At 38.8% G+C, this 22,727-nt stretch overlaps 1 protein-coding gene across 2 annotated transcripts; it reads right to left on the bottom strand.

Annotated features, from left to right (window-relative positions):
* Positions 1 to 200: 200 nt before the first annotated feature.
* On the bottom strand, positions 201 to 22,115 carry LOC120033606 (sex comb on midleg-like protein 2). 2 transcript variants are annotated; one of them, XM_038980024.1, is made up of 9 exons: positions 22,034 to 22,115; positions 19,341 to 19,402; positions 10,938 to 11,040; positions 10,762 to 10,845; positions 10,597 to 10,667; positions 9,850 to 10,084; positions 2,697 to 2,785; positions 866 to 974; positions 201 to 682 (listed from the first exon to the last, which is right to left on the bottom strand). In XM_038980024.1, exons 3-9 carry the CDS (start codon positions 10,957 to 10,959, stop codon positions 498 to 500), a joined length of 795 nt encoding a protein of 264 aa, XP_038835952.1. In that variant the 5' UTR covers positions 10,960 to 11,040; positions 19,341 to 19,402; positions 22,034 to 22,115; the 3' UTR covers positions 201 to 497. The 2 variants fall into 2 exon arrangements, with proteins under 2 accessions (XP_038835952.1, XP_038835953.1); XM_038980025.1 differs by lacking the exon at positions 19,341 to 19,402 and having other exon boundaries at positions 22,034 to 22,112.
* Between the last annotated feature and the right edge of the window lie 612 nt (positions 22,116 to 22,727).

The following is a 22,727-nucleotide window of genomic DNA, read 5'->3' as shown; positions in this document are numbered from 1 at the left end:
TCATGTGTAGGAATTTTTTTAAATGATATGGGGGCAAAAAGGTTGTGTGCAGTAGAGTGTTAAACAGATAACACATTAAGGAAGATATTACGAAGCTCACAATCATATATTTACAATGATTTACTTGAATCAGAAAATTATCTTAACCTGTCAAAAAAAAAGGCAATACAAAATAACGATATATATAATCTTTGCTTTTTACAAGCAAACTAGACCCAAATGCAATGTGTGAAGGACAATCCTGCTTGAATGTACACCAGTGGAACACATTAAGGAATATTATTACCAGTGGAAAAGTACTAATTGTAGTAAACCTACTAGTTGTATTTTAGTCAAATATAAAGGAAATAGCACAGGAAATAGGGGAAAACAGCCAGCGAAATCCTCGCAGAAAGAAACAGTTTGTTTTTCTCATCCAGCTCTGCTCATTCAGGCAGCTTCAGAAAGAAACCCTGGGCCAGCAGCACCCGTGGTGACAGACAGACAGGTCAAACGCATCAGAAAGCAGGGCTCTGCTGTCCTCTAGTGGTGAGGTTGAGATACTTACAGAAGTTGCCAGGAGGCTGGATGCTGTGCCTGGTCAGAGAACACCATCCTACAGGGAATATGTCTCTGGAGTCAAACTGGCACCAGTAGTCGAAGGCCCCTCTCCAGCCGTCAAACATCACAAAGATCTCATCACCTAAAAATAAAGATTACAATAACAAACAGTAAGACGTAGCAGGAGATACATCAATCATACGGCAAATAGGGGACAAAGGAACAATAGTGTTATAGTAAATAACAACCATTATAGAGGTACAGTTATAAAGTTGTCCTCCAAAGAGATGGGGTAAAGGTGGGTCATATAAAAATATCTTGTTACCTTTGACCTCTCCGATGGTTGCCGGGCAAATCAGGTAGGGGTTCTTCTTGTCCACTGCTTCTAGCTTCATCCCAGGTTTAAAGAGGTTCTGGGAGGGCATGGAGGGTTCCTACACACAGAGAACTCTGTTAGTCCAGACCAGACAGATCTGTTTATATACACACACAGAGAACTCTGTTAGTCCAGACCAGACAGATCTGTTTATATACACACACAGAGAACTCTCTGTTAGTCCAGACTAGACAGATCTGTTTATATACACACAGAGAACTCTGTTAGTCCAGACCAGACAGATCTGTTTATATACACACACAGAGAACTCTCTGTTAGTCCAGACCAGACAGATCTGTTTATATACACACAGAGAACTCTGTTAGTCCAGACCAGACAGATCTGTTTATATACACACAGAGAACTCTCTGTTAGTCCAGACCAGACAGATCTGTTTATATATACACACAGAGACCTCTGTTAGTCCAGACCAGACAGATCTGTTTATATATACACACAGAGAACTCTCTGTTAGTCCAGACCAGACAGATCTGTTTATATACACACACAGAGACCTCTGTTAGTCCAGACCAGACAGATCTGTTTATATATACACAGAGAACTCTGTTAGTCCAGACCAGACAGATCTGTTTATATACACACAGAGAACTCTCTGTTAGTCCAGACCAGACAGATCTGTTTATATACACACACAGAGAACTCTGTTAGTCCAGACCAGACAGATCTGTTTATACACACACAGAGAACTCTCTGTTAGTCCAGACCAGACAGATCTGTTTATATACACACACAGAGACCTCTCTGTTAGTCCAGACCAGACAGATCTGTTTATATACACACACAGAGAACTCTCTGTTAGTCCAGACCAGACAGATCTGTTTATATACACACACAGAGAACTCTCTGTTAGTCCAGACCAGACAGATCTGTTTATATACACACAGAGAACTCTCTGTTAGTCCAGACCAGACAGATCTGTTTATATACACACACAGAGAACTCTCTGTTAGTCCAGACCAGACAGATCTGTTTATATACACACACAGAGAACTCTCTGTTAGTCCAGACCAGACAGATCTGTTTATATACACACACAGAGAACTCTCTGTTAGTCCAGACCAGACAGATCTGTTTATATACACACAGAGAACTCTCTGTTAGTCCAGACCAGACAGATCTGTTTATATACACACACAGAGAACTCTCTGTTAGTCCAGACCAGACAGATCTGTTTATATACACACACAGAGACCTCTGTTAGTCCAGAACAGACATATCTGTTTATATACACACAGAGAACTCTCTGTTAGTCCAGACCAGACAGATCTGTTTATATACACACACAGAGAACTCTGTTAGTCCAGACCAGACAGATCTGTTTATATACACACAGAGAACTCTCTGTTAGTCCAGACCAGACAGATCTGTTTATATACACACACAGAGAACTCTCTGTTAGTCCAGACCAGACAGATCTGTTTATATACACACACAGAGAACTCTGTTAGTCCAGAACAGACATATCTGTTTATATACACACAGAGAACTCTCTGTTAGTCCAGACCAGACAGATCTGTTTATATACACACACAGAGAACTCTGTTAGTCCAGACCAGACAGATCTGTTTATATACACACAGAGAACTCTCTGTTAGTCCAGACCAGACAGATCTGTTTATATACACACACAGAGAACTCTCTGTTAGTCCAGACCAGACAGATCTGTTTATGTACACACACGTAAATCATTGATACACTACAATACACTACAGTAAAGCTTTATGGTCCAATGTGAAATGTTCCATTTTTCTTTCTTGACCTTTTTAAAAGCTGTGGCTGGTGCCATCTCTGCTCCAGTCAGGGTTCTCAGGAGGAACATAGGCCACGAGGAGGCATTCATTCTGAAGCCTAAAGACAACTCAAAGAAAAAGTTAAAGATTTAGAATATATTGCTACTTTATTGCTGTTATAAGCAAGTACAACACTTTATAATGTCTTATTAACATATGATATGTTATAATGTGTTATAATATTTTACGCTATAATATGTTACATTATAATAAACAAAAAAAGAAACAAAGATCATTTGTAAAAATACAAATAACTTCACAGATCTTCATTGTAAAGGGTTTAAACACTGTTTCCCATGCTTGTTCAATGAACCATGAACAATTAATGAACATGCACCTGTGGAACGGTCGTTAAGAAAGTAACAGCTTACAGTAGGCAATTAAGGTCACAGTTATGAAAACTTAGGACACTAAAGAGGCCTTTCTACTGACTCTAAAAAACACCAAAAGAAAGATGCCCAGGGTCCATGCTCATCTGCGTGAACGTGCCTTAGGCATGCTGCAAGGAGGCATGAGGACTGCAGATGTGGCCAGGGCCATAAATTGCAATGTCCGTACTGTGAGACGCCTACAGGGAGACAGGATGGACAGCTGATCGTCCTCGCAGTGGCAGACCACGTGTAACAACACCTGCACAGGATCGGTACATCCGAACATCACACCTGCGGGACAGGTACAGGATGGCAACAACAACTGCCCGAGTTACACCAGGAACGCACAATCCCTCCATCAGTGCTCAGACTGTCCGCAATAGGCTGAGAGAGGCTGGACTGAGGGCGTGTAGGCCTGTTGTAAGGCAGGTCCTCACCAGACATCACCGGCAACAACGTTGCCTATGGGCACAAACCCACCGTCGCTGGACCAGACAGTACCGGCAAAAAGTGCTCTTCACTGACGAGTCAGGGTTTTGTCTCACCAGGGGTGATGGTCGGATTCACGTTTATCGTCGAAGGAATGAGCGATTCACTGAGACCTGTACTCTGGAGTGGGATCGATTTGGAGGTGGAGGGTCCGTCATGGTCTGGGGTGGTGTGTCACGGCATCATCGAACTGAGCTTGTTGTCATTGCTGGCAATCTCAACGCTGTGCATTACAGGGAACACATCCTCCTCCCTCATGTGGTACCCTTCCTGCAGGCTCATCCTGACATGACCCTCCAGCATGACAATGCCACCAGCCATTCTCCTCATTCTGTGTGTGATTTCCTGCAAGACAGGAATGTCAGTGTTCTACCATGGCCAGCGAAGAGCCCGGATCTCAATTCCATTGAGCACGTCTGGGACCTGTTGGATTAGAGGGTGAGGGCCAGGGCCATTCCCCCCAGAAATGTCCGGGAACTTGCAGGTGCCTTGGTGGAAGAGTGGGGTAACATCTCACAGCAAGAACTGGCTAATCTGGTGCAGTCCATGAGGAGGAGATGCACTGCAGTACTTAATGCAGCTGGGGGCCACACCAGATACTGACTGTTACTTTTGATTTTGACCCCCCCTTTGTTCAGGGACACATTATTCCATTTCTGTTAGTCACATGTCTGTGGAACTTGTTCAGTTTATGTCTCAGTTGTTGAATCTTATTATGTTCATACAAATATTTACACATGTTACGTTTGCTGAAAATAAACGCAGTTGACAGTGAGAAGACGTTTCTTTTTCGTTGAGTTTATGTTATAATATGTTACGCTATAATATGTTATGCTATAATATGTTATGCTATAATATGTTATGCTATAATGTGTTATGCTATAATGTGTTATGCTATAATGTGTTATGCTATAATGTGTTATGCTATAATATGTTATGCTATAATGTGTTATGCTATAATGTGTTATGCTATAATGTGTTATGCTATAATGTGTTATGCTATAATATGTTACAATATGTTATTCTATAATGTGTTATGCTATAATATGTTATGCTATAATGTGTTATGCTATAATATGTTATGCTATAATGTGTTATGCTATAATGTGTTATGCTATAACGTGTTATGCTATAATATGTTATTCTATAATGTGTTATGTTATAATGTGTTACAATATGTTATTCTATAATGTGTTATGCTATAATATGTTGTTATAATGTGTTATGCTATAATGTGTTACAATATGTTATTCTATAATGTGTTATGCTATAATGTGTTATTCTATAATGTGTTATGCTATAATGTGTTATGCTATAATATGTTATGCTATAATGTGTTATGCTATAATGTGTTATGCTATAATATGTTACAATATGTTATGCTATAATGTGTTACGCTATAATATGTTACAATATGTTATGCTATAATGTGTTACGCTATAATATGTTACAATATGTTATTCTATAATGTGTTACGCTATAATATGTTACAATATGTTATTCTATAATATGTTATGCTATAATGTGTTATGCTAGAATATGTTGTTACAATATGTTATGCTAGAATATGTTATGCTATAATGTGTTATGCTATAATGTGTTATGCTATAATATGTTGTGCTATAATGTGTTATGCTATAATGTGTTATGCTAGAATATGTTGTTACAATATGTTATGCTATAATGTGTTATGCTATAATGTGTTATTCTATAATGTGTTACGCTATAATGTGTTACTCTATAATGTGTTACTCTATAATGTGTTATAGTATAATGTGTTATTCTATAATGTGTTATGCTATAATGTGTTATTCTATAATGTGTTATTCTATAATGTGTTATTCTATAATGTGTTATGCTATAATGTGTTATTCTATAATGTGTTACGCTATAATATGTTATGCTATAATGTGTTATGCTATAATGTGTTATTCTATAATATGTTATGCTATAATATGTTATGCTAGAATATGTTATTCTATAATGTGTTATTCTATAATGTGTTATGCTATAATATGTTATGCTAGAATATGTTATGCTATAATGTGTTATGCTATAATGTGTTATGCTATAATGTGTTATTCTATAATCTGTTATGCTATAATATGTTATGCTATAATATGTTACGCTATAATATGTTATTCTATAATGTGTTATGCTATAATGTGTTATTCTATAATGTGTTATGCTATAATGTGTTATGCTATAATGTGTTATTCTATAATGTGTTATTCTATAATGTGTTATGCTATAATATGTTATGCTATAATGTGTTATGCTATAATGTGTTATTCTATAATATGTTGTTACAATATGTTATGCTATAATGTGTTATGCTATAATGTGTTATGCTAGAATATGTTATGCTATAATGTGTTATTCTATAATGTGTTATGCTATAATATGCTATAATGTGTTATGCTATAGTGTGTTATGCTATAATGTGTTATGCTATAATATGTTATGCTATAATGTGTTATGCTATAATATGTTATGCTATAATGTGTTGTTACAATATGTTATGCTATAATGTGTTATGCTATAATGTGTTATGCTAGAATATGTTATGCTATAATGTGTTATGCTATAATGTGTTATGCTAGAATGTGTTATGCTATAATATGTTATGCTATAATGTGTTATTCTATAATGTGTTATGCTATAATATGTTATGCTAGAATATGTTATTCTATAATGTGTTATGCTATAATGTGTTATGCTATAATGTGTTATGCTATAATGTGTTATGCTATAATGTGTTATGCTATAATGTGTTATGCTAGAATATGTTATGCTATAATGTGTTATGCTATAATGTGTTATGCTATAATATGTTATGCTATAATGTGTTATGCTATAATGTGTTATTCTATAATGTGTTATGCTATAATATGTTATGCTAGAATATGTTATTCTATAATGTGTTATGCTATAATATGTTATGCTAGAATATGTTATTCTATAATGTGTTATGCTATAATGTGTTATTCTATAATGTGTTATGCTATAATATGTTATGCTATAATATGTTATGCTATAATGTGTTATTCTATAATGTGTTATGCTATAATATGTTATGCTATAATGTGTTATGCTATAATGTGTTATGCTATAATATGTTATGCTATAATGTGTTATGCTATAATGTGTTATGCTATAATATATTGTTATAATGTGTTATGCTATAATGTATTATAATGTGTTATCCTATAATATGTTGTTATAATGTGTTATGCTATAATATACTATAATGTGTTATAATGTGTTATGCTATAATATACTATAATGTGTTATAATGTGTTATGCTATAATATGTTGTTATAATGTGTTATGCTACAATATGTTGTTATAGTGTGTTATAATGTGTTATGCTATAATATGTTGTTATAATGTGTTACAATGTGTTATGCTATAATGTGTTATGCTATAATGTGTTATGCTATAATGTGTTATGCTATAATATGTTGTTACAATATGTTATGCTATAATGTGTTATGCTATAATATGTTGTTATAATGTGTTATAATGTGTTATGCTATAATATGTTAAATAAAAAGCATGAGCTGGCGCAGACCCAGAGAACATTATTTAGTGTCGAGGTGCTGACTAACGGTGAATAAACTGTAAACTATAAATACAAAGAGAGTGGCACAATCCATATACAGTTGAAGTCGGAAGTTTACATACACTTTGGTTGGAGTCATTAAAACCCGTTTTTCAACCACTTCACAAATTTCGTGTTAACAAACTATAGTTTTGGCAAGTCGGTTAGGACATCTACTTTGTGCATAACATAAGTAATTTTTCCAACAATTGTTTACAGACAGATTATTTCACTGTATCACAATTCCAGTGGGTCAGAAATTTACATACACTAAGCTGACTGTGCCTTTAAACAGCTTGGAAAATTCCACAAAATTATGTCATGGCTTTAGAAGCTTCTGATAGGCTAATTGACATAATTTGTGTCAATTGGAGGTGTACCTGTGGATGTATTTCAAGGCCTACCTTCAAACTCAGTGCCTCTTTGCTTGACATCATGGGAAAATCAAAAGAAATCAGCCAAGACCTCAGAAAAGAAAGTGTAGACCTCCACAAGTCTGGTTCATCCTTGGGAGCAATTTCCAAACGCCTGAAGGTACCTTGTTCATCTGTACAAACAATAGTACGCAAGTATAAACACCATGGGACCACGTAGTCATCATACCGCTCAGGAAGAAGACGTGTTCTGTCTCCTAGAGATGAACGTACTTTGGTGCAAAAAGTGCAAATCAATCCCAGAACAACAGCAAAGGACCTTGTGAAGATGCTGGAGGAAACAGGTACAAAAGTATCTATATCCACAGTGAAACGAGTCCTATATCAACATAACCTGAAAGGCCGCTCAGCAAGGAAGAAGCCACTGCTCCAAAACCTCCATAAAAAAGACAGACTAGGGTTTGCAACTGCACATGGGGACAAAGATCGTACTTTTTGGGGAATAGTCCTCTGGTCTGATGAAACAAAAATAGAACTGTTTGGCCATGATGACCATTGTTATGTTTGGAGGAAAAAGGGGGACGCTTGCAAGCCGAAGAACACCATCCAAACCGTGAAGCATGGGGGTGGCAGCGTCATGTTGTGGGGGTGCTTTACTGCAGAAGTGCACTTCACAAAATAGATGGCATCATGAGGGAGGAAAATTATGTGGATATATTGAAGCAACATCAATACATCAGTCAGGAAGTTAAAGCTTGGTCGCAAATGGGTCTTCCAAATGGACAATGACCCCAAGCATACTTCCAAAGTTGTGGCAAAATGGCTTAAGGACAACAAAGTCAAGGTATTGGAGTGGCAATCACAAGGCCCTGACCTCAATCCTATAGAACATTTGTGGGCAGACTTGAAAAAGCGTGTGCGAGCAAGGAGGCCTACAAACCTGACTCAGTTACACCAGCTCTGTCAGGAGGAATGGGCCAAAATTCACCCAACTTATTGTGGGAAGCTTGCGGAAGGCTACCCGAAACATTTGACCCAAGTTAAACAATTTAAAGGCAATGCTACCAAATACTAATTGAGTGTATGTGAACTTCTGACCCACTGGGAATGTGATGAAAGAAATAAAAGCTGAAATAAATAATTCTCTCTACTATTATTCTGACATTTCACATTCTTAAAATAAAGTGGTGATCCTAACTGACCTAAGACAGGGAATTCTTACTGGGATTAAATTTCAGGAATTGTGAAAAACTGAGTTTAAATGTATTTGGCTAAGGTGTATGTAAATTTCCAACTTCAACTGTATGTATAACCTCACAGTAATACATTTTTTACCCAATAAATTACTGTGAGGTTATACATATAGAGTGTGCAACTCTTTGTTTTTATGTTATAATATTATATAATATGCTATATGATATGTTATGCTATAATATGTTATGCTATAATATGTTATAATATGCTATATGTTGTTATAATATGTTATGTGTTATGTTATAATATGTTATATGATATGTTATAATATGTAATGTTATAATCTTATATGATATGTTATAATGTTATATGATATGTTATGTTATAATATGTTATGTTATAATATGTTATGTTATAATAGTTATATGTTATGTGTTATATGATATGTTATAATATGTTATAATATGCTATACGGTATGTTATAATATGTTATATGATATGTTATAATATGTAATGTTATAATCTTATATGATATGTTATAATGTTATATGATATGTTATAATATGTTATAATATGTTATGTTATAATATGTTATATGATATGTTATATGGGATGTTATATTATAACATGGTATATGCTATAATATGTTATATGCTATAATATGTTATGTGTTATGTTATAATATGTTATAACGTTATATGTTATAATATGTTATTTCTATGCTGCACATTTCAGGATATAGTGCAGCCTTTACCCAGCAGCAGTTGCAGCATGTCTCCTTTCCTCTCACAGGTCCGTATAGGCTGGATGTATAATAAACTTTTCTAAAGTCTTATAACATGTCATATCTCTCTATGTAGCCTTACCCAGAGGTGGCTGCAGCATGTCTCCTGTCCTCTCACAGGTCCCTATAGGCTGGATGTATAATAAACCTTTATAAAGTCTTATAACATGTCATATCTCTCTATGTAGCCTTACCCAGAGGTGGCTGCAGCATGTCTCCTGTCCTCTCACAGGTCCCTATAGGCTGGATGTATAATAAACCTTTATAAAGTCTTATAACATGTCATATCTCTCTATGTAGCCTTACCCAGAGGTGGCTGCAGCATGTCTCCTGTCCTCTCACAGGTCCCTATAGGCTGAATGTCTGAGGAGTCCACCAGTCTCCAGAAATCGTTGGTGTTGTCACTCCCGTCCAGACGGAGACGCAGGCGCGTACCCATCATACCCATCACCGTGGCGATGCAGATGGACGTGTTGTTCCGAGGGTCGTGGGCTTCCAGCTTCATACCAGCCTTGAAGTCATTACTGGGAGGGAAACGGGACTGGGGGAGACAGGAGGACAATGGATCAGTCATTAATGGAATGATTTGCTTATAATGGGGCGACAGGTAGCCTAGTGGTTAGAGCGTTGGGCCAGTAACCAAAATAAATAAAAAATCTGTCGTTCTGTCCCTGAACAAGGAAGTTAACCCACTGTTCCCCGGCCCGTGAAGACGTGGATGTTGATTAAGACAGCCCTCCACACCTCTCTGATTCAGAGGGGTCGGGTTAAATGACACGTTTCAGTTGAATGCATTCAGTTGTACAACTAACTAGGTATCCCCCTTTCCCTATCTAAACCTAATGTTATGTTGGGCAGAGTTTTATCTAAACCTAATGTTATGTTAGGCAGAGTTTTATCTAAACCTAATGTTACCAAATTGTTGACACCTTTTCTAATCCTCTCAGATCTAGGAATGCATGGGGGGGTTAGGGGTTGATTTGGGATTGGACACAAGTCAAAAAGCACTTCCTAAAGCAGCCCATAGTGTTGTAGTTACTGGGTCATATCTACCTGTCTGAAACAGCTGGGAGAAGCGGCTGTGGATGACGTTTCCTTAAGGTACTCCTCCCAACTGAAGGGTTCTGGCAAAACAAAAGGTCATAGTTCATACTATCTGACAATCTTAGGTTACACTATATTGTGACAGAGAAGAACATTGTAGGACATGTTTAATACCATTAGATTTATCCAGAGAGGGGGGACCGGTTCCTGGAGAGGGGTTACTTCTCTCAGGTTTCTCCCTCCTCTCTTCTTTTGGCTCTGAAAAGGAGACAGTTCAACACCTCATTTAAACACTTTAGAGTAGAAAATAATAGAACCAATTCAACACAAAGCATTAAAAAAGTGATGACCTTTCTGAGGTGTTCGGCCCATTTTGACCGATGGTACCACCAGGTGCCAGGTGAGGGGACCCCAGACTGGTCAATGTGCCACTACCGACGCGGTGCTGAGCCCCTAGAGCAGATACACAGAGAGAGACATTTATTTGTTAACCTGTATTTAACCAGGAAATCCCAATGCATGTTTTCTTAACCTTTATTTAACCAAGTTCCATTGAGGTCAAGATACATTTTAAACAAGGGATACAAGTAGAGTTAGGCGGGGCCCTCTTTCTAGGTTGGTACAGCAGGCAAAATCTATATCCACAGCTTGTTTCAGCAAGAGTACACACAAAGAAACATCTACTGGAGAAATATCTAACAGCAACAACTGACATGGAGGGGAATTTTTTGATCATCTTCATTGCCACAGCAACTAAAGCAGCAGAAGCTGGGAACAGGACACAGAAGGAAAAGGATCAGTGTTAATCACGAGGAACGCATTCTGAGGGAATGAAAAGCAGAAGTGGATTTCATCACTGACAGACAGTGTAATAATTTACTGGGCCTCCGGACCATGCAGGCTTCTGAACATCAAAGAGTACTTGGAGCTCTCCACAGCTGTCATGGCTGTGGACGGTACAGTAATATACGCCATGTAGCAGACACTTTTATCCAAAGTACAGTAATACTGGAGTCCATGCTCTTGTACTAGCCCATACAGAGGAGTTAGGACACCTTAAACAACTTTTACCGACATGAAAGGTGCGGTTTTTAGTCACGTCCAGAGTAGTGAAAGGTGCGGTTTTTAGTCACGTCCAGAGTAGTGAAAGGTGCGGTTTTTAGTCACGTCCAGAGTAGTGAAAGGAGGTCGACAAAAGGAAAATCCGTTCAATGCATAGAAATAATAACATGACCCAGGATGAAGACTGGAGCCTCCAGACAGAATAATAACATGACCCAGGATGAAGACTGGAGCCTCCAGACAGAATAATAACATGACCCAGGATGAAGACTGAAGTCTCCAGACAGAATAATAACATGACCCAGGATGAAGACTGAAGTCTCCAGACAGAATAATAACATGACCCAGGATGAAGACTGGAGCCTCCAGACAGAATAATAACATGACCCAGGATGAAGACTGAAGTCTCCAGACAGACTGAATAATAACATGACCCAGGATGAAGACTGAATAATAACATGACCCAGGATGAAGACAGAATAATAACATGACCCAGGCTGAAGACTGGAGCCTCCAGACAGACAGAATAATAACATGATCCAGGCTGAAGACTGGAGCCTCCAGACAGACAGAATAATAACATGATCCAGGCTGAAGACTGGAGCCTCCAGACAGACAGAATAATAACATGACCCAGGATGAAGACTGACGCCTCCAGACAGACAGAATAATAACATGACCCAGGCTGAAGACTGGAGCCTCCAGACAGACTGAATAATAACATGATCCAGGCTGAAGACTGGATAATAACATGACCCAGGATGAAGACTGGATAATAACATGACCCATGATGAAGACTGGAGCCTCCAGACAGAATAATAACATGACCCAGGATGAAGACTGAATAATAACATGACCCAGGATGAAGACTGGATAATAACATGACCCAGGATGAAGACTGGAGCCTCCAGACAGAATAATAACATGACCCAGGATGAAGACTGGATAATAACATGACCCAGGATGAAGACTGGATAATAACATGACCCAGGATGAAGACTGGATAATAACATGACCCAGGATGAAGACTGGAGCCTCCAGACAGAATAATAACATGACCCAGGATGAAGACTGGATAATAACATGACCCAGGATGAAGACTGGATAATAACATGACCCAGGATGAAGACTGGATAATAACATGACCCAGACTGAAGACTGGATAATAACATGACCCAGACTGAAGACTGAATAATAACATGACCCAGGATGAAGACTGGATAATAACATGACCCAGACTGAAGACTGAATAATAACATGACCCAGGATGAAGACTGGATAATAACATGACCCAGGATGAAGACAGAATAATAACATGACCCAGGATGAAGACTGAAAAATAACATGACCCAGGATGAAGACAGAATAATAACATGACCCAGGATGAAGACAGAATAATAACATGACCCAGGATGAAGACTGGATAATAACATGACCCAGACTGAAGACTGAATAATAACATGACCCAGGATGAAGACTGAATAATAACATGACCCAGGATGAAGACTGAATAATAACATGACCCAGGATGAAGACAGAATAATAACATGACCCAGGATGAAGACTGAAAAATAACATGACCCAGGATGAAGACTGAATAATAACATGACCCAGGATGAAGACTGAATAATAACATGACCCAGGATGAAGACTGGATAATAACATGACCCAGGATGAAGACTGAATAATAACATGACCCAGGATGAAGACTGAAGCCTCCAGACAGACAGAATAATAACATGACCCAGGCTGAAGACTGAAGCCTCCAGACAGACAGAATAATAACATGACCCAGGATGAAGACTGAAGCCTTCCAGACAGACAGAATAATAACATGCCCCACGTTGAAGCCTCCAGACAGACAGAATAATAACATGACCCAGGCTGAAGACTGAAGCCTCCAGACAGACAGAATAATAACATGACCCAGGCTGAAGACTGAAGCCTCCAGACAGACAGAATAATACATTTACATTTTACATTTTAGTCATTTAGCAGACGCTCTTATCCAGAGCGACTTACAGTAGAGTGCATACATTTTATTACATTTTACATACTGAGACAAGGATATCCCTACCGGCCAAACCCTCCCTAACCCGGACGACGCTATGCCAATTGTGCGTCGCCCCACGGACCTCCCGGTTGCGGCCGGCTGCGACAGAGCCTGGGCGCGAACCCAGCCCAGCCTGGGCGCGAACCCAGAGACTCTGGTGGCGCAGCTAGCACTGCGATGCAGTGCCCTAGACCACTGCGCCACCCGGGAGGATAATAACATCACCCAGGCTGAAGACTGAAGCCTCCAGACAAACAGAATAATAACATGACCCAGGCTGAAGACTGAAGCCTCCAGACAGTACAGAATAATAACATGACCCAGGCTGAAGACTGAAGCCTCCAGACAGACAGAATAATAACATGACCCAGGATGAAGACTGAAGCCTTCCAGACAGACAGAATAATAACATGACCCAGGATGAAGACTGAAGCCTCCAGACAGACAGAATAATAACATGACCCAGGATGAAGACTGAAGCCTCCAGACAGACAGAATAATAACATGACCCAGGCTGAAGACTGAAGCCTTCCAGACAGACAGAATAATAACATGACCCAGGATGAAGACTGAAGCCTTCCAGACAGACAGAATAATAACATGACCCAGGCTGAAGACTGAAGCCTCCAGACAAACAGAATAATAACATGACCCAGGCTGAAGACTGAAGCCTTCCAGACAGACAGAATAATAACATGACCCAGGATGAAGACTGAAGCCTTCCAGACAGACAGAATAATAACATGACCCAGGCTGAAGACTGAAGCCTTCCAGACAGACAGAATAATAACATGCCCCACGTTGAAGCCTCCAGACAGACAGAATAATAACATGACCCAGGCTGAAGCCTCCAGACAGAATAATAACATGACCCAGGCTGAAGACTGAAGCCTCCAGACAGACAGAATAATAACATGACCCAGGCTGAAGCCTCCAGACAGAATAATAACATGACCCAGGCTGAAGACTGAAGCCTCCAGACAGTACAGACAGACAGAATAATAACTGGTGTTGTCTAACAATTAGAACCTGTTCAAATGTAGTGCACATCCAATCTAATCACTGTCCCAGTGCAAGGTACAAAACAACAACACATAGAAAGGAAATGTGTCCACACAGCCAACTAGATAAGGCTGTTTTAGGTAGGTAACAATGAGCAATGGAGCCTAGACCACTCTGGTTCTACGGATATCTTACATTCGCAAGATGAAACCAATCACCAAAGAGGACACTCAAGGTGAGAAAGCATCCAGCTAACCAGTAAAGTCCCAATTAAATCCATGTGATGGAAAAAGAAGAAGGAATTCTCTCTCTATCAACATCTCTCCTGAGCCAACAAAAATGTCAGGTTTAGGTTTTGCAGTGTAAGAGCTCTCTGTCCCTCTCCCCAGCCCCTCACCCTCTCTCGCTTCCTTCCTCCCTCCCCTTCTTAGATGTGGATCTCATTGAGCTTGCCCCAGCCATAAAGATTCCTAGCCTCTGTAAAAGGCCATTAAGCCATGTACATCTGGGGGAGTCTGTCTGGGGGAGTCAAGAACTCTAACATGAAAAGGATTCCAGAACCTCTCATTAACAGACAGACGATGTGTGTCTGCTCACTGGTCGAGGCCGCGTTCCATTCAGGAGGGCCACGCCCCCAGGACAGAGAGGAGTGGAGATGTCCCCACTTTACAACAGGAGAGGAAGTGCTAGTGTTTTAGTTAGGTCTCCTTATTACTAGAGGAGATGTCCCCACTTTACAACAGGAGAGGAAGTGCTAGTGTTTTAGTTAGGTCTCCTTATTACTAGAGGAGAAGTCTCCACTTTACAACAGGAGAGGAAGTGCTAGTGTTTTAGTTAGGTCTCCTTATTACTAGAGGAGATGTCTCCACTTTACAACAGGAGAGGAAGTGCTAGTGTTTTAGTTAGGTCTCCTTATTACTAGAGGAGATGTCCCCACTTTACAACAGGAGAGGAAGTGCTAGTGTTTTAGTTAGGTCTCCTTATTACTAGAGGAGAAGTCTCCACTTTACAACAGGAGAGGAAGTGCTAGTGTTTTAGTTAGGTCTCCTTCCTTATTACTAGAGGAGGGCAATTCCACGATAACGGAATTACGCTTTGACTCCAACTTTTCACATCAAAATGAAACAGACTTACGGTAGAATCTCCCTCAGTTTTTTATGCGACCACGTTTTCCAAAACTCTTAAATACCTGCTCCGAATTAAGATTCAAAGATGTCTGCAGAAAGAATGGGGTGTCAGCTGTGCCTATGACATCACACCTTGAGTAAAAAATATTTTTTTAAGTTGGTTATTGAACTACAGTAGGTGAAGTGGATTTACATCCGTTAACAGCATTTTGGTCCCTGGCAATTCCCAGCCCTAGTAGGTAGGTATCAGTAAGAGCCAGGAGAGATGGCATTAACTGGAGAGAGAGAGAAATGTTGTCTAGGTCTTCACTGTCTTTCTCTGACCACTAGATGGCAGAAGACAGTAATGAGCTTAACATAACATTATGCCAGAGGAAGGAATGACAGTAGCAGGTGACACAACTGGTTTGTGACTACTATGATTTACCATTGTAGCCGATTCAATTGCAGTAATTCCATTACAGAATGTTGGGTAATTCCGTTGTGAACTTTTATCTTAAAGATGTGGGTTTTTGGTAACGGAATTATAACCCACTGGGCAAAAGTTGGTTTACTCAACATTGTTTCCATGTCATTTAAAAAAAAAAAAAGAGAATTAAATGATGACGTTGAATCAGCGTGGAAAACTGATTGATCTGCAAAAAGTGACCTTTTTTTACCCAACTTTGAACCTACATGTTTAGTTGAATTGACAACTCAACCAAATGTAAATCAAAACTAGACGTTGAACTGACATCTGTGCCCAGTGGGAAGGGCACAAGGCAATGTTTCTTAAACGTACAGAAGGCAAATCTCCCAAACTAAATCTAGGTGTTGATATTAGTTGGCAGGGGTCTTTACTGCCACATTACTGTGTTTGAGTTTATTTCTGATACTTTTTTGGACTTTTTCCTGCTAGATATTTTCTAAGACTCCTTTTCCATCTGTTTGACCAGAAATCAAAGCCTTTGATTATTCCACATTTTTAGGATGGAAAATGGTTGAAGAATGTATATATGCCTTAATTAAAATATATATATATATATATATATATATATATATATATATATATATATATATATATATATATATAGACTCTTAGCTTTCATTTGACATGCTTCTATGAACTTCACATGTTGGCGCTCATGTGTCCTTTTTAAATGGACCTGCCCAGGAGTAGACCACTGACAACCTGTTTTAAACTTAAATAATATATACAGTAATATCTGTGTGTAATGTCCATTTTGGAGGGTCAGAGAGAGCATCTGACACTGTTCCTTAGCTTGGGGGGAACCACAGTAACAATACCATACTAAATAATACTGGCACTTTAATAACATCATATTAAATGGTTATAATGTATAAAAGGATGGTTATACCAGTAGTCCAACATATACCAGTACTGATATACACTTCTCTGATTTAGAAGATGAATAATATTATGACATAAACACCACTCAGGGATTATTGTTCTACTGTTCAGTTTTTGTTGTCATAGGAAGGAAACCTTCTATGTTTACTAACCTGTAACATAGGGTGTCTTAAACTATGGGTAGGGTCCCAAAGGGGGCCCTGGGAATGTCAGGGGTGAGTCATGAGAATACAGTGCCTTGCAAAAGTATTCATCGACCTTGTCATTTGTCCTATTTTGTTTGCTTAACAACCTGTAATTTAAATTGATTTTTATTTGGATTTCATGTAATGGACATACACAAAATAGTCCAAATTGATGAAGTGAAAAAAAAAAAGAATAGCTTGATTCAAAAAATATATAAAACTGAAAAGTGGTGTGTGTGCATATGTATTCACCCCCTTTGCTATGAAGCCCCTAAATAAGATCTGGTGCAACCAATTACCTTCAGAAGTCACATAATTAGTTAAATAAAGTCCACCTGTGTGCAATCTAAGTATCACGCGCGCGCGCACACACACACACACACACACACACACACACACACACACACACACACACACACACACACACACACACACACACACACACACACCTGTTCTGAAAGGCCCCAGAGTCTGCAACACCACTAAGCAAGGGGCACCACCAACAAGCAGTACCATGAAGACCAAGGAGCTCTCCAAACAGGTCAGGGACAAAGTTGGAGAGTATAGATCAGGGTTGGGTTATAAAAAAATATCCAAAACTTTGAACATCCCACGGAGCGCCATTAAATCCGTTAATAAAACATGGAAAGAATATGGCACCACAACAAACCTGTCAAGAGTGGGCTGCCCACCAAAAATCATGGACCAGTCAAGGAGGGCATTAATCAGAGAGGCAACAAAGAGACAAACATAACCCAGAAGGAGCTGCAAAGCTCCACCGCGGACATTGGAGTATCTGTCCATAGGACAGATTTTAGGTTTTAGGCTGGGTTTCTGTACAGCACTTTGAGATATCAGTTGATGTAAGAAGGGCTATATAAATACATTTGATTTGATTTGACCACTTTAAGCCGTACACTCCACAGAGCTGGGCTTTACGGAAGAGTGGCCAGAAAAAAGCCATTGCTTAAAGAAAAAAATAAGCAAACACGTTTGGTGTTTGCCAAAAGGCATGTGGGAGACTCCCCAAACATATGGAAGAAGGTACTCTGGTCAGATGAGACTAAAATTGAGCTTTTTGGCCATCAAAGAAAACTCTATGTCGGGGGCAAACCCAACACCTCTCATCACCAGAGAACACCATCCCCACAGTGAAGCATGGTGGTGGCAGCATCATCATGCTGTGGGGATGTTTTTCCATCGGAAGGGACTGGGAAACTGGTCAGAATTGAAGGAACGATGGATGGTGCTAAATACAGGGAAATTCTTGAGAGAAACCTGTTTCAGTCTTCCAGAGATTTGAGACTGGGACGGAGGTTCACCTTCCAGCAGGACAATGAACCTAAGCATACTGCTAAAGCAACACTCAAATGGTTTAGGGGGAAATATTTTAATGTCTTGGAATGGCCTAGTCAAAGCCCAGACCTCAATCCAATTGAGAATCTGTGGTATGACTTAAATATTGCTGTACACCAGCGGAACCCATTAAACTTGAAAGAGCTGGAGCAGTTTTGCCTTGAAGAATGGGCAAATATCCCAGTGGCTAGATGTGCCAAGCTTATAGAGACATACCGGCAGGGGACTTGCAGCTGTAATTGCTGCAAAAGGTGTCTCTACAAAGTATTGACTTTGGGGGGGTGAATAGTAATGCACCATTAAGTTCAGTTTTTTTGTCTTATTTCTTGTTTGTTTCACAATAAAAAAATATTTTTAATCTACAAAGTGGTAGGCATGTTGTGTAAATCAAATGATACAAAAATCTATTTTAATTCCAGGTTGTAAGGGAACAAAATAGGAAAAATGCCAAGGGGGTGTATACTTCTGCGAGCCACTGTATATCTATTATTACACACTATGTATTATTAGTTTGGGTTGTTGTAGGACGATTTGGGTCACAGAAGGACCATCAATTTCTCATTTGGGTCTCGAGGTGAAAAAGTTTAAACGGGTAGCAAGCATTCGTTTTTACTCACCACGGTAAGAACACAGCACGGCCAAAGACTTAGTAACGTAGTTGTAGTCCCGATCTGGTTACCTATAAGTACAGACATAATAAATATGTAATAACACAAAAACATTACTAACTTATTTCCGGATAACTTCTAAACTACCCACAATTTCTCAACGCCATATGGAGGATCTACTCTATACTAGCGAATTTAGCCCAAGCTGGCTAACGTTAGCCACACCTCATGCTATTCACTGACTTTGTGGCTGTGCAGTGGTGTAATGTACTTAAGTAAAAATACTTAAGTACTGCTTAAGTAGTTTTTTGGGCTATCTGTACTTTACTATTTATATTTTTGACAACTTTACTTCACGACATTCCTAAAGAAAATAATGTACTTTTTACTCCATACATTTTCCCTGACACCCAAAGGTATTCATTACATTTATATTGCTTAGCAAGACAGGAAAATGGTCCAATTCAAGCACCTATCAAGAGAACATCTCTGGTCATCCCTACTGCCTCTGATCTGGCAGACTCACTAAACACACATGCTTTGTTTGTAAATTATGTCAGAGTGTTGGAGTGTGCCCCTGGCTATTCGTAAAAATAAATAAAAAATGAAGAAATAGTGCCGTCTAGTTTGCTTAATATAAGGAATTTGAAATTATTTATACTTTTACTTTTGATACTTAAGTATATTTAAAACCAAATACTTTTAGACTTTTACTCAAGTAGTACTTTACAGGGTGACTTTCACTTGAGTCATTTTCTATTAAGGTATTTTTACTTAAGTATGACAATTGTGTACTTTTCCACAACTGTGGCTGTATTATCTAGGTGGGACCCCTTTAGCAAGCTAGCACCGGTGCCTTCTTGCCGTGGGCTCCAAACGACAGAAAGACTCATACCTGCTTGCTGTAATTGTGTATTACCTCGTCTGTTCTCCTTTTTGTTTTGTCAACTTTTTGGCATGTTCTCTGTGAAGTAGGCTACGGGAGTTTTGCAACTTTTCCAACCTTGGATTAGTGCTAGCGCGCTAGCTGACGGACATCTGAAATCTATTTTGGATTTCGGCCCGATGAAGCACCCGTCTCTCCTCTCTTCGGTAGCTAACTCAGCCTGCACTCTTTTATAAGTGTTTGCATCGGATGGGCCCCCAACTATCAATCTGTAAGTCTCTGCTTTCTCTTTGCTTTTAATCTGCAGTTATGTGTTAGTTGTGTTCTAGCTGGTCTCTAGTAGGAGGGCTCTAGCTTGCCGACCATAACCGTGGTGGTTGGCTAGGCTGGCTAGGCTAATAGCTAGTTGGCTAAATAGCTAACTTTAGCTGGCTGGTTAGCTTGCTGGCTATGATAGCTGCATACAGCTAACATTCATTGATAACTGGTTGTATGGTGTTATATATTTCCAAGACTTTGGTTTACTTTAATGTAGCTGTAAGCTAGGTGTTGATAGCAACTGGCTGGTAGGGCTAATATTAGCAGGCAAGTAGGGCTAATGTTAGGTTAGTTGGCTAGCAACCTTGCAAGTTCATTTGTAAAAATAAATTCATAAAGTATTTGCTTGTAAGTTGGCTGAAAGTAATTGAAACCAGTAGTCATGAGTGCCAACGATTTGGTTTAATTTGAAGTTATACATTTGAAGTTATTCCTTTTGGAGTTTACATTTTAGGGAATAGGTTGGCTTGCAGGGTCTTCCATATTACATCACACCCTTGAAAAACCTTTCCCGACATGACTTCGGCATTCTTTGGAAATTCTAATCCGTTTTATGTAATACTCCCAAAAAAAGGTGTAACTTTGCATTGTGATTTTTCATGTGTACACTAATGCAAATCCTTATGTTACATGTGGTTACGTTTATGTTACCTACCCTTTAAGAACCCTTGCTGTTACACCATAAAATCTCTATTTGATACATTGTATAACATGACATGACGTGAATGGTGTCCGAGAAAAACGAATGTAGGGGGCGTGTCCATATCGAGTGGCTGCACTCCTCAGATGTGGGCGTTAACCGAAGAGGCTCACAGCAGTTTAGAAATTAGAAAAATATGCCCTTAGTTTATCTTTCGTTACTACTTATTTAATTCATTAATATATATTGCAAAAATGGGTACATAGATAGGCAACTGTTAAGCATTATGTTAGATAAAGAAAAGCCTATTGATTGACTCATTGTTTTTCAAAGACAACCCTGTGAAAATAAGTTTTTGGGGAAATGCGGCAAGCCTAGTGTAAATAAAACAGTAAAGTATAAATAAAAACATACTAACGTGTGTTGGCAATCAATTGACCAAATAAAACATCGGCGTGTGATGCGTTTCCTTTTCCCTTTTTCATAATTCTCTCTGTTCCTGTCAATGATGTCAGCTAGGAACTAATATTACGATTTAGAAATGGAACATGTGCCTCGATCATATCTCCACAAGTATTATTATTGTGACGATCTCTTTCTCTGAAAGGAATTGACCATCGTAAACACCAATAGCGCCCACTGTGCAGCAGTAGAGTCCAGGGAATATGTTACAAGAGCCAAAATGTGCCATGAAAAATACACACCGAGCTCATGGCGTAGTACTCATTGTTTACGTTTAATCTCTGCTCTCTCAGCGTTTGTACATAGCCTACACAAACCAGTAGGCCTAGATGAGAGGGAAAATTCCATATACTATATCTGGAAGTTATCATGAAATACACACAATGTAGTACTCACAGTTTCGAGAAGGTATTCGCGTCAGATCCTTCTTTTGCCATCAGATGCAGGCCGCCATATTCCGTGCTCTACACCACGCGCATGTCCAACAGCGAGCTGCAATTTATGTTTTCCACTGTAGGTTTTATAATAAGGGGAATTTATTCATAGATTCTATAAAATACAGAATATCTTTCTGTGAAATTAACCATATTTACTAAATATATTTATAATGAAACGAAACTACAATAGACTGGTGGTACTTTTTTGCATAGTAGAAGGAATATAAATTAATTATATAATATTCAAAATCTTGAATCTGAATAGAAATATGTACAAAATATATAGGAAAATGTTATGAAAAACATATGCTATGGTAAAGGATCTATATTAGCCGAGAGAGTGAGAGGGTGAGAGTGAGAGAGGGTGAGAGAGAGAGGTCTACTATTTAGTCACAGAGTTTATTATAAAACGAACGACGAATAGATAGAAACCCATAGCATCTTTTACTTGGCTCATTAGCATTAATTATGAATAGAATAGAATAGAATAGAATAGAATAGAATAGAATAGAAGGAGATGCCACAGGTAGCTTAATGGTTTCAGACTGTTTTGGGCTTTGTTAGCTCTTTTCCATAGAATGAGCCTTGAAATAATTACAGACAAATAATTTAGAGATGGTTTTAATATTCAATTATTTCCTGATTTCACCTTT

Source organism: Salvelinus namaycush, chromosome 40 (genome assembly GCF_016432855.1).
Source record: "Salvelinus namaycush isolate Seneca chromosome 40, SaNama_1.0, whole genome shotgun sequence".
Taxonomy (NCBI): Eukaryota; Metazoa; Chordata; class Actinopteri; order Salmoniformes; family Salmonidae; genus Salvelinus; species Salvelinus namaycush.
Note: the sequence above shows the minus strand (reverse complement) of the source record. Positions and strands in the feature narration are given on the sequence as shown.

Coding starts and splice junctions, on each gene's coding strand:
- LOC120033606 (XM_038980024.1), bottom strand. CDS start 10,959: ATGGGCCGAACACCTCAGAAAG. Junction 10,668..10,761: donor CTCTCTGGATAAATCTAATG/GTATTAAACATG, acceptor TTGTTTTGCCAG/AACCCTTCAGTTGGGAGGAG. Junction 2,786..9,849: donor CATGCTGCAGCCACCTCTGG/GTAAGGCTACAT, acceptor AGTTGTCTTTAG/GCTTCAGAATGAATGCCTCC.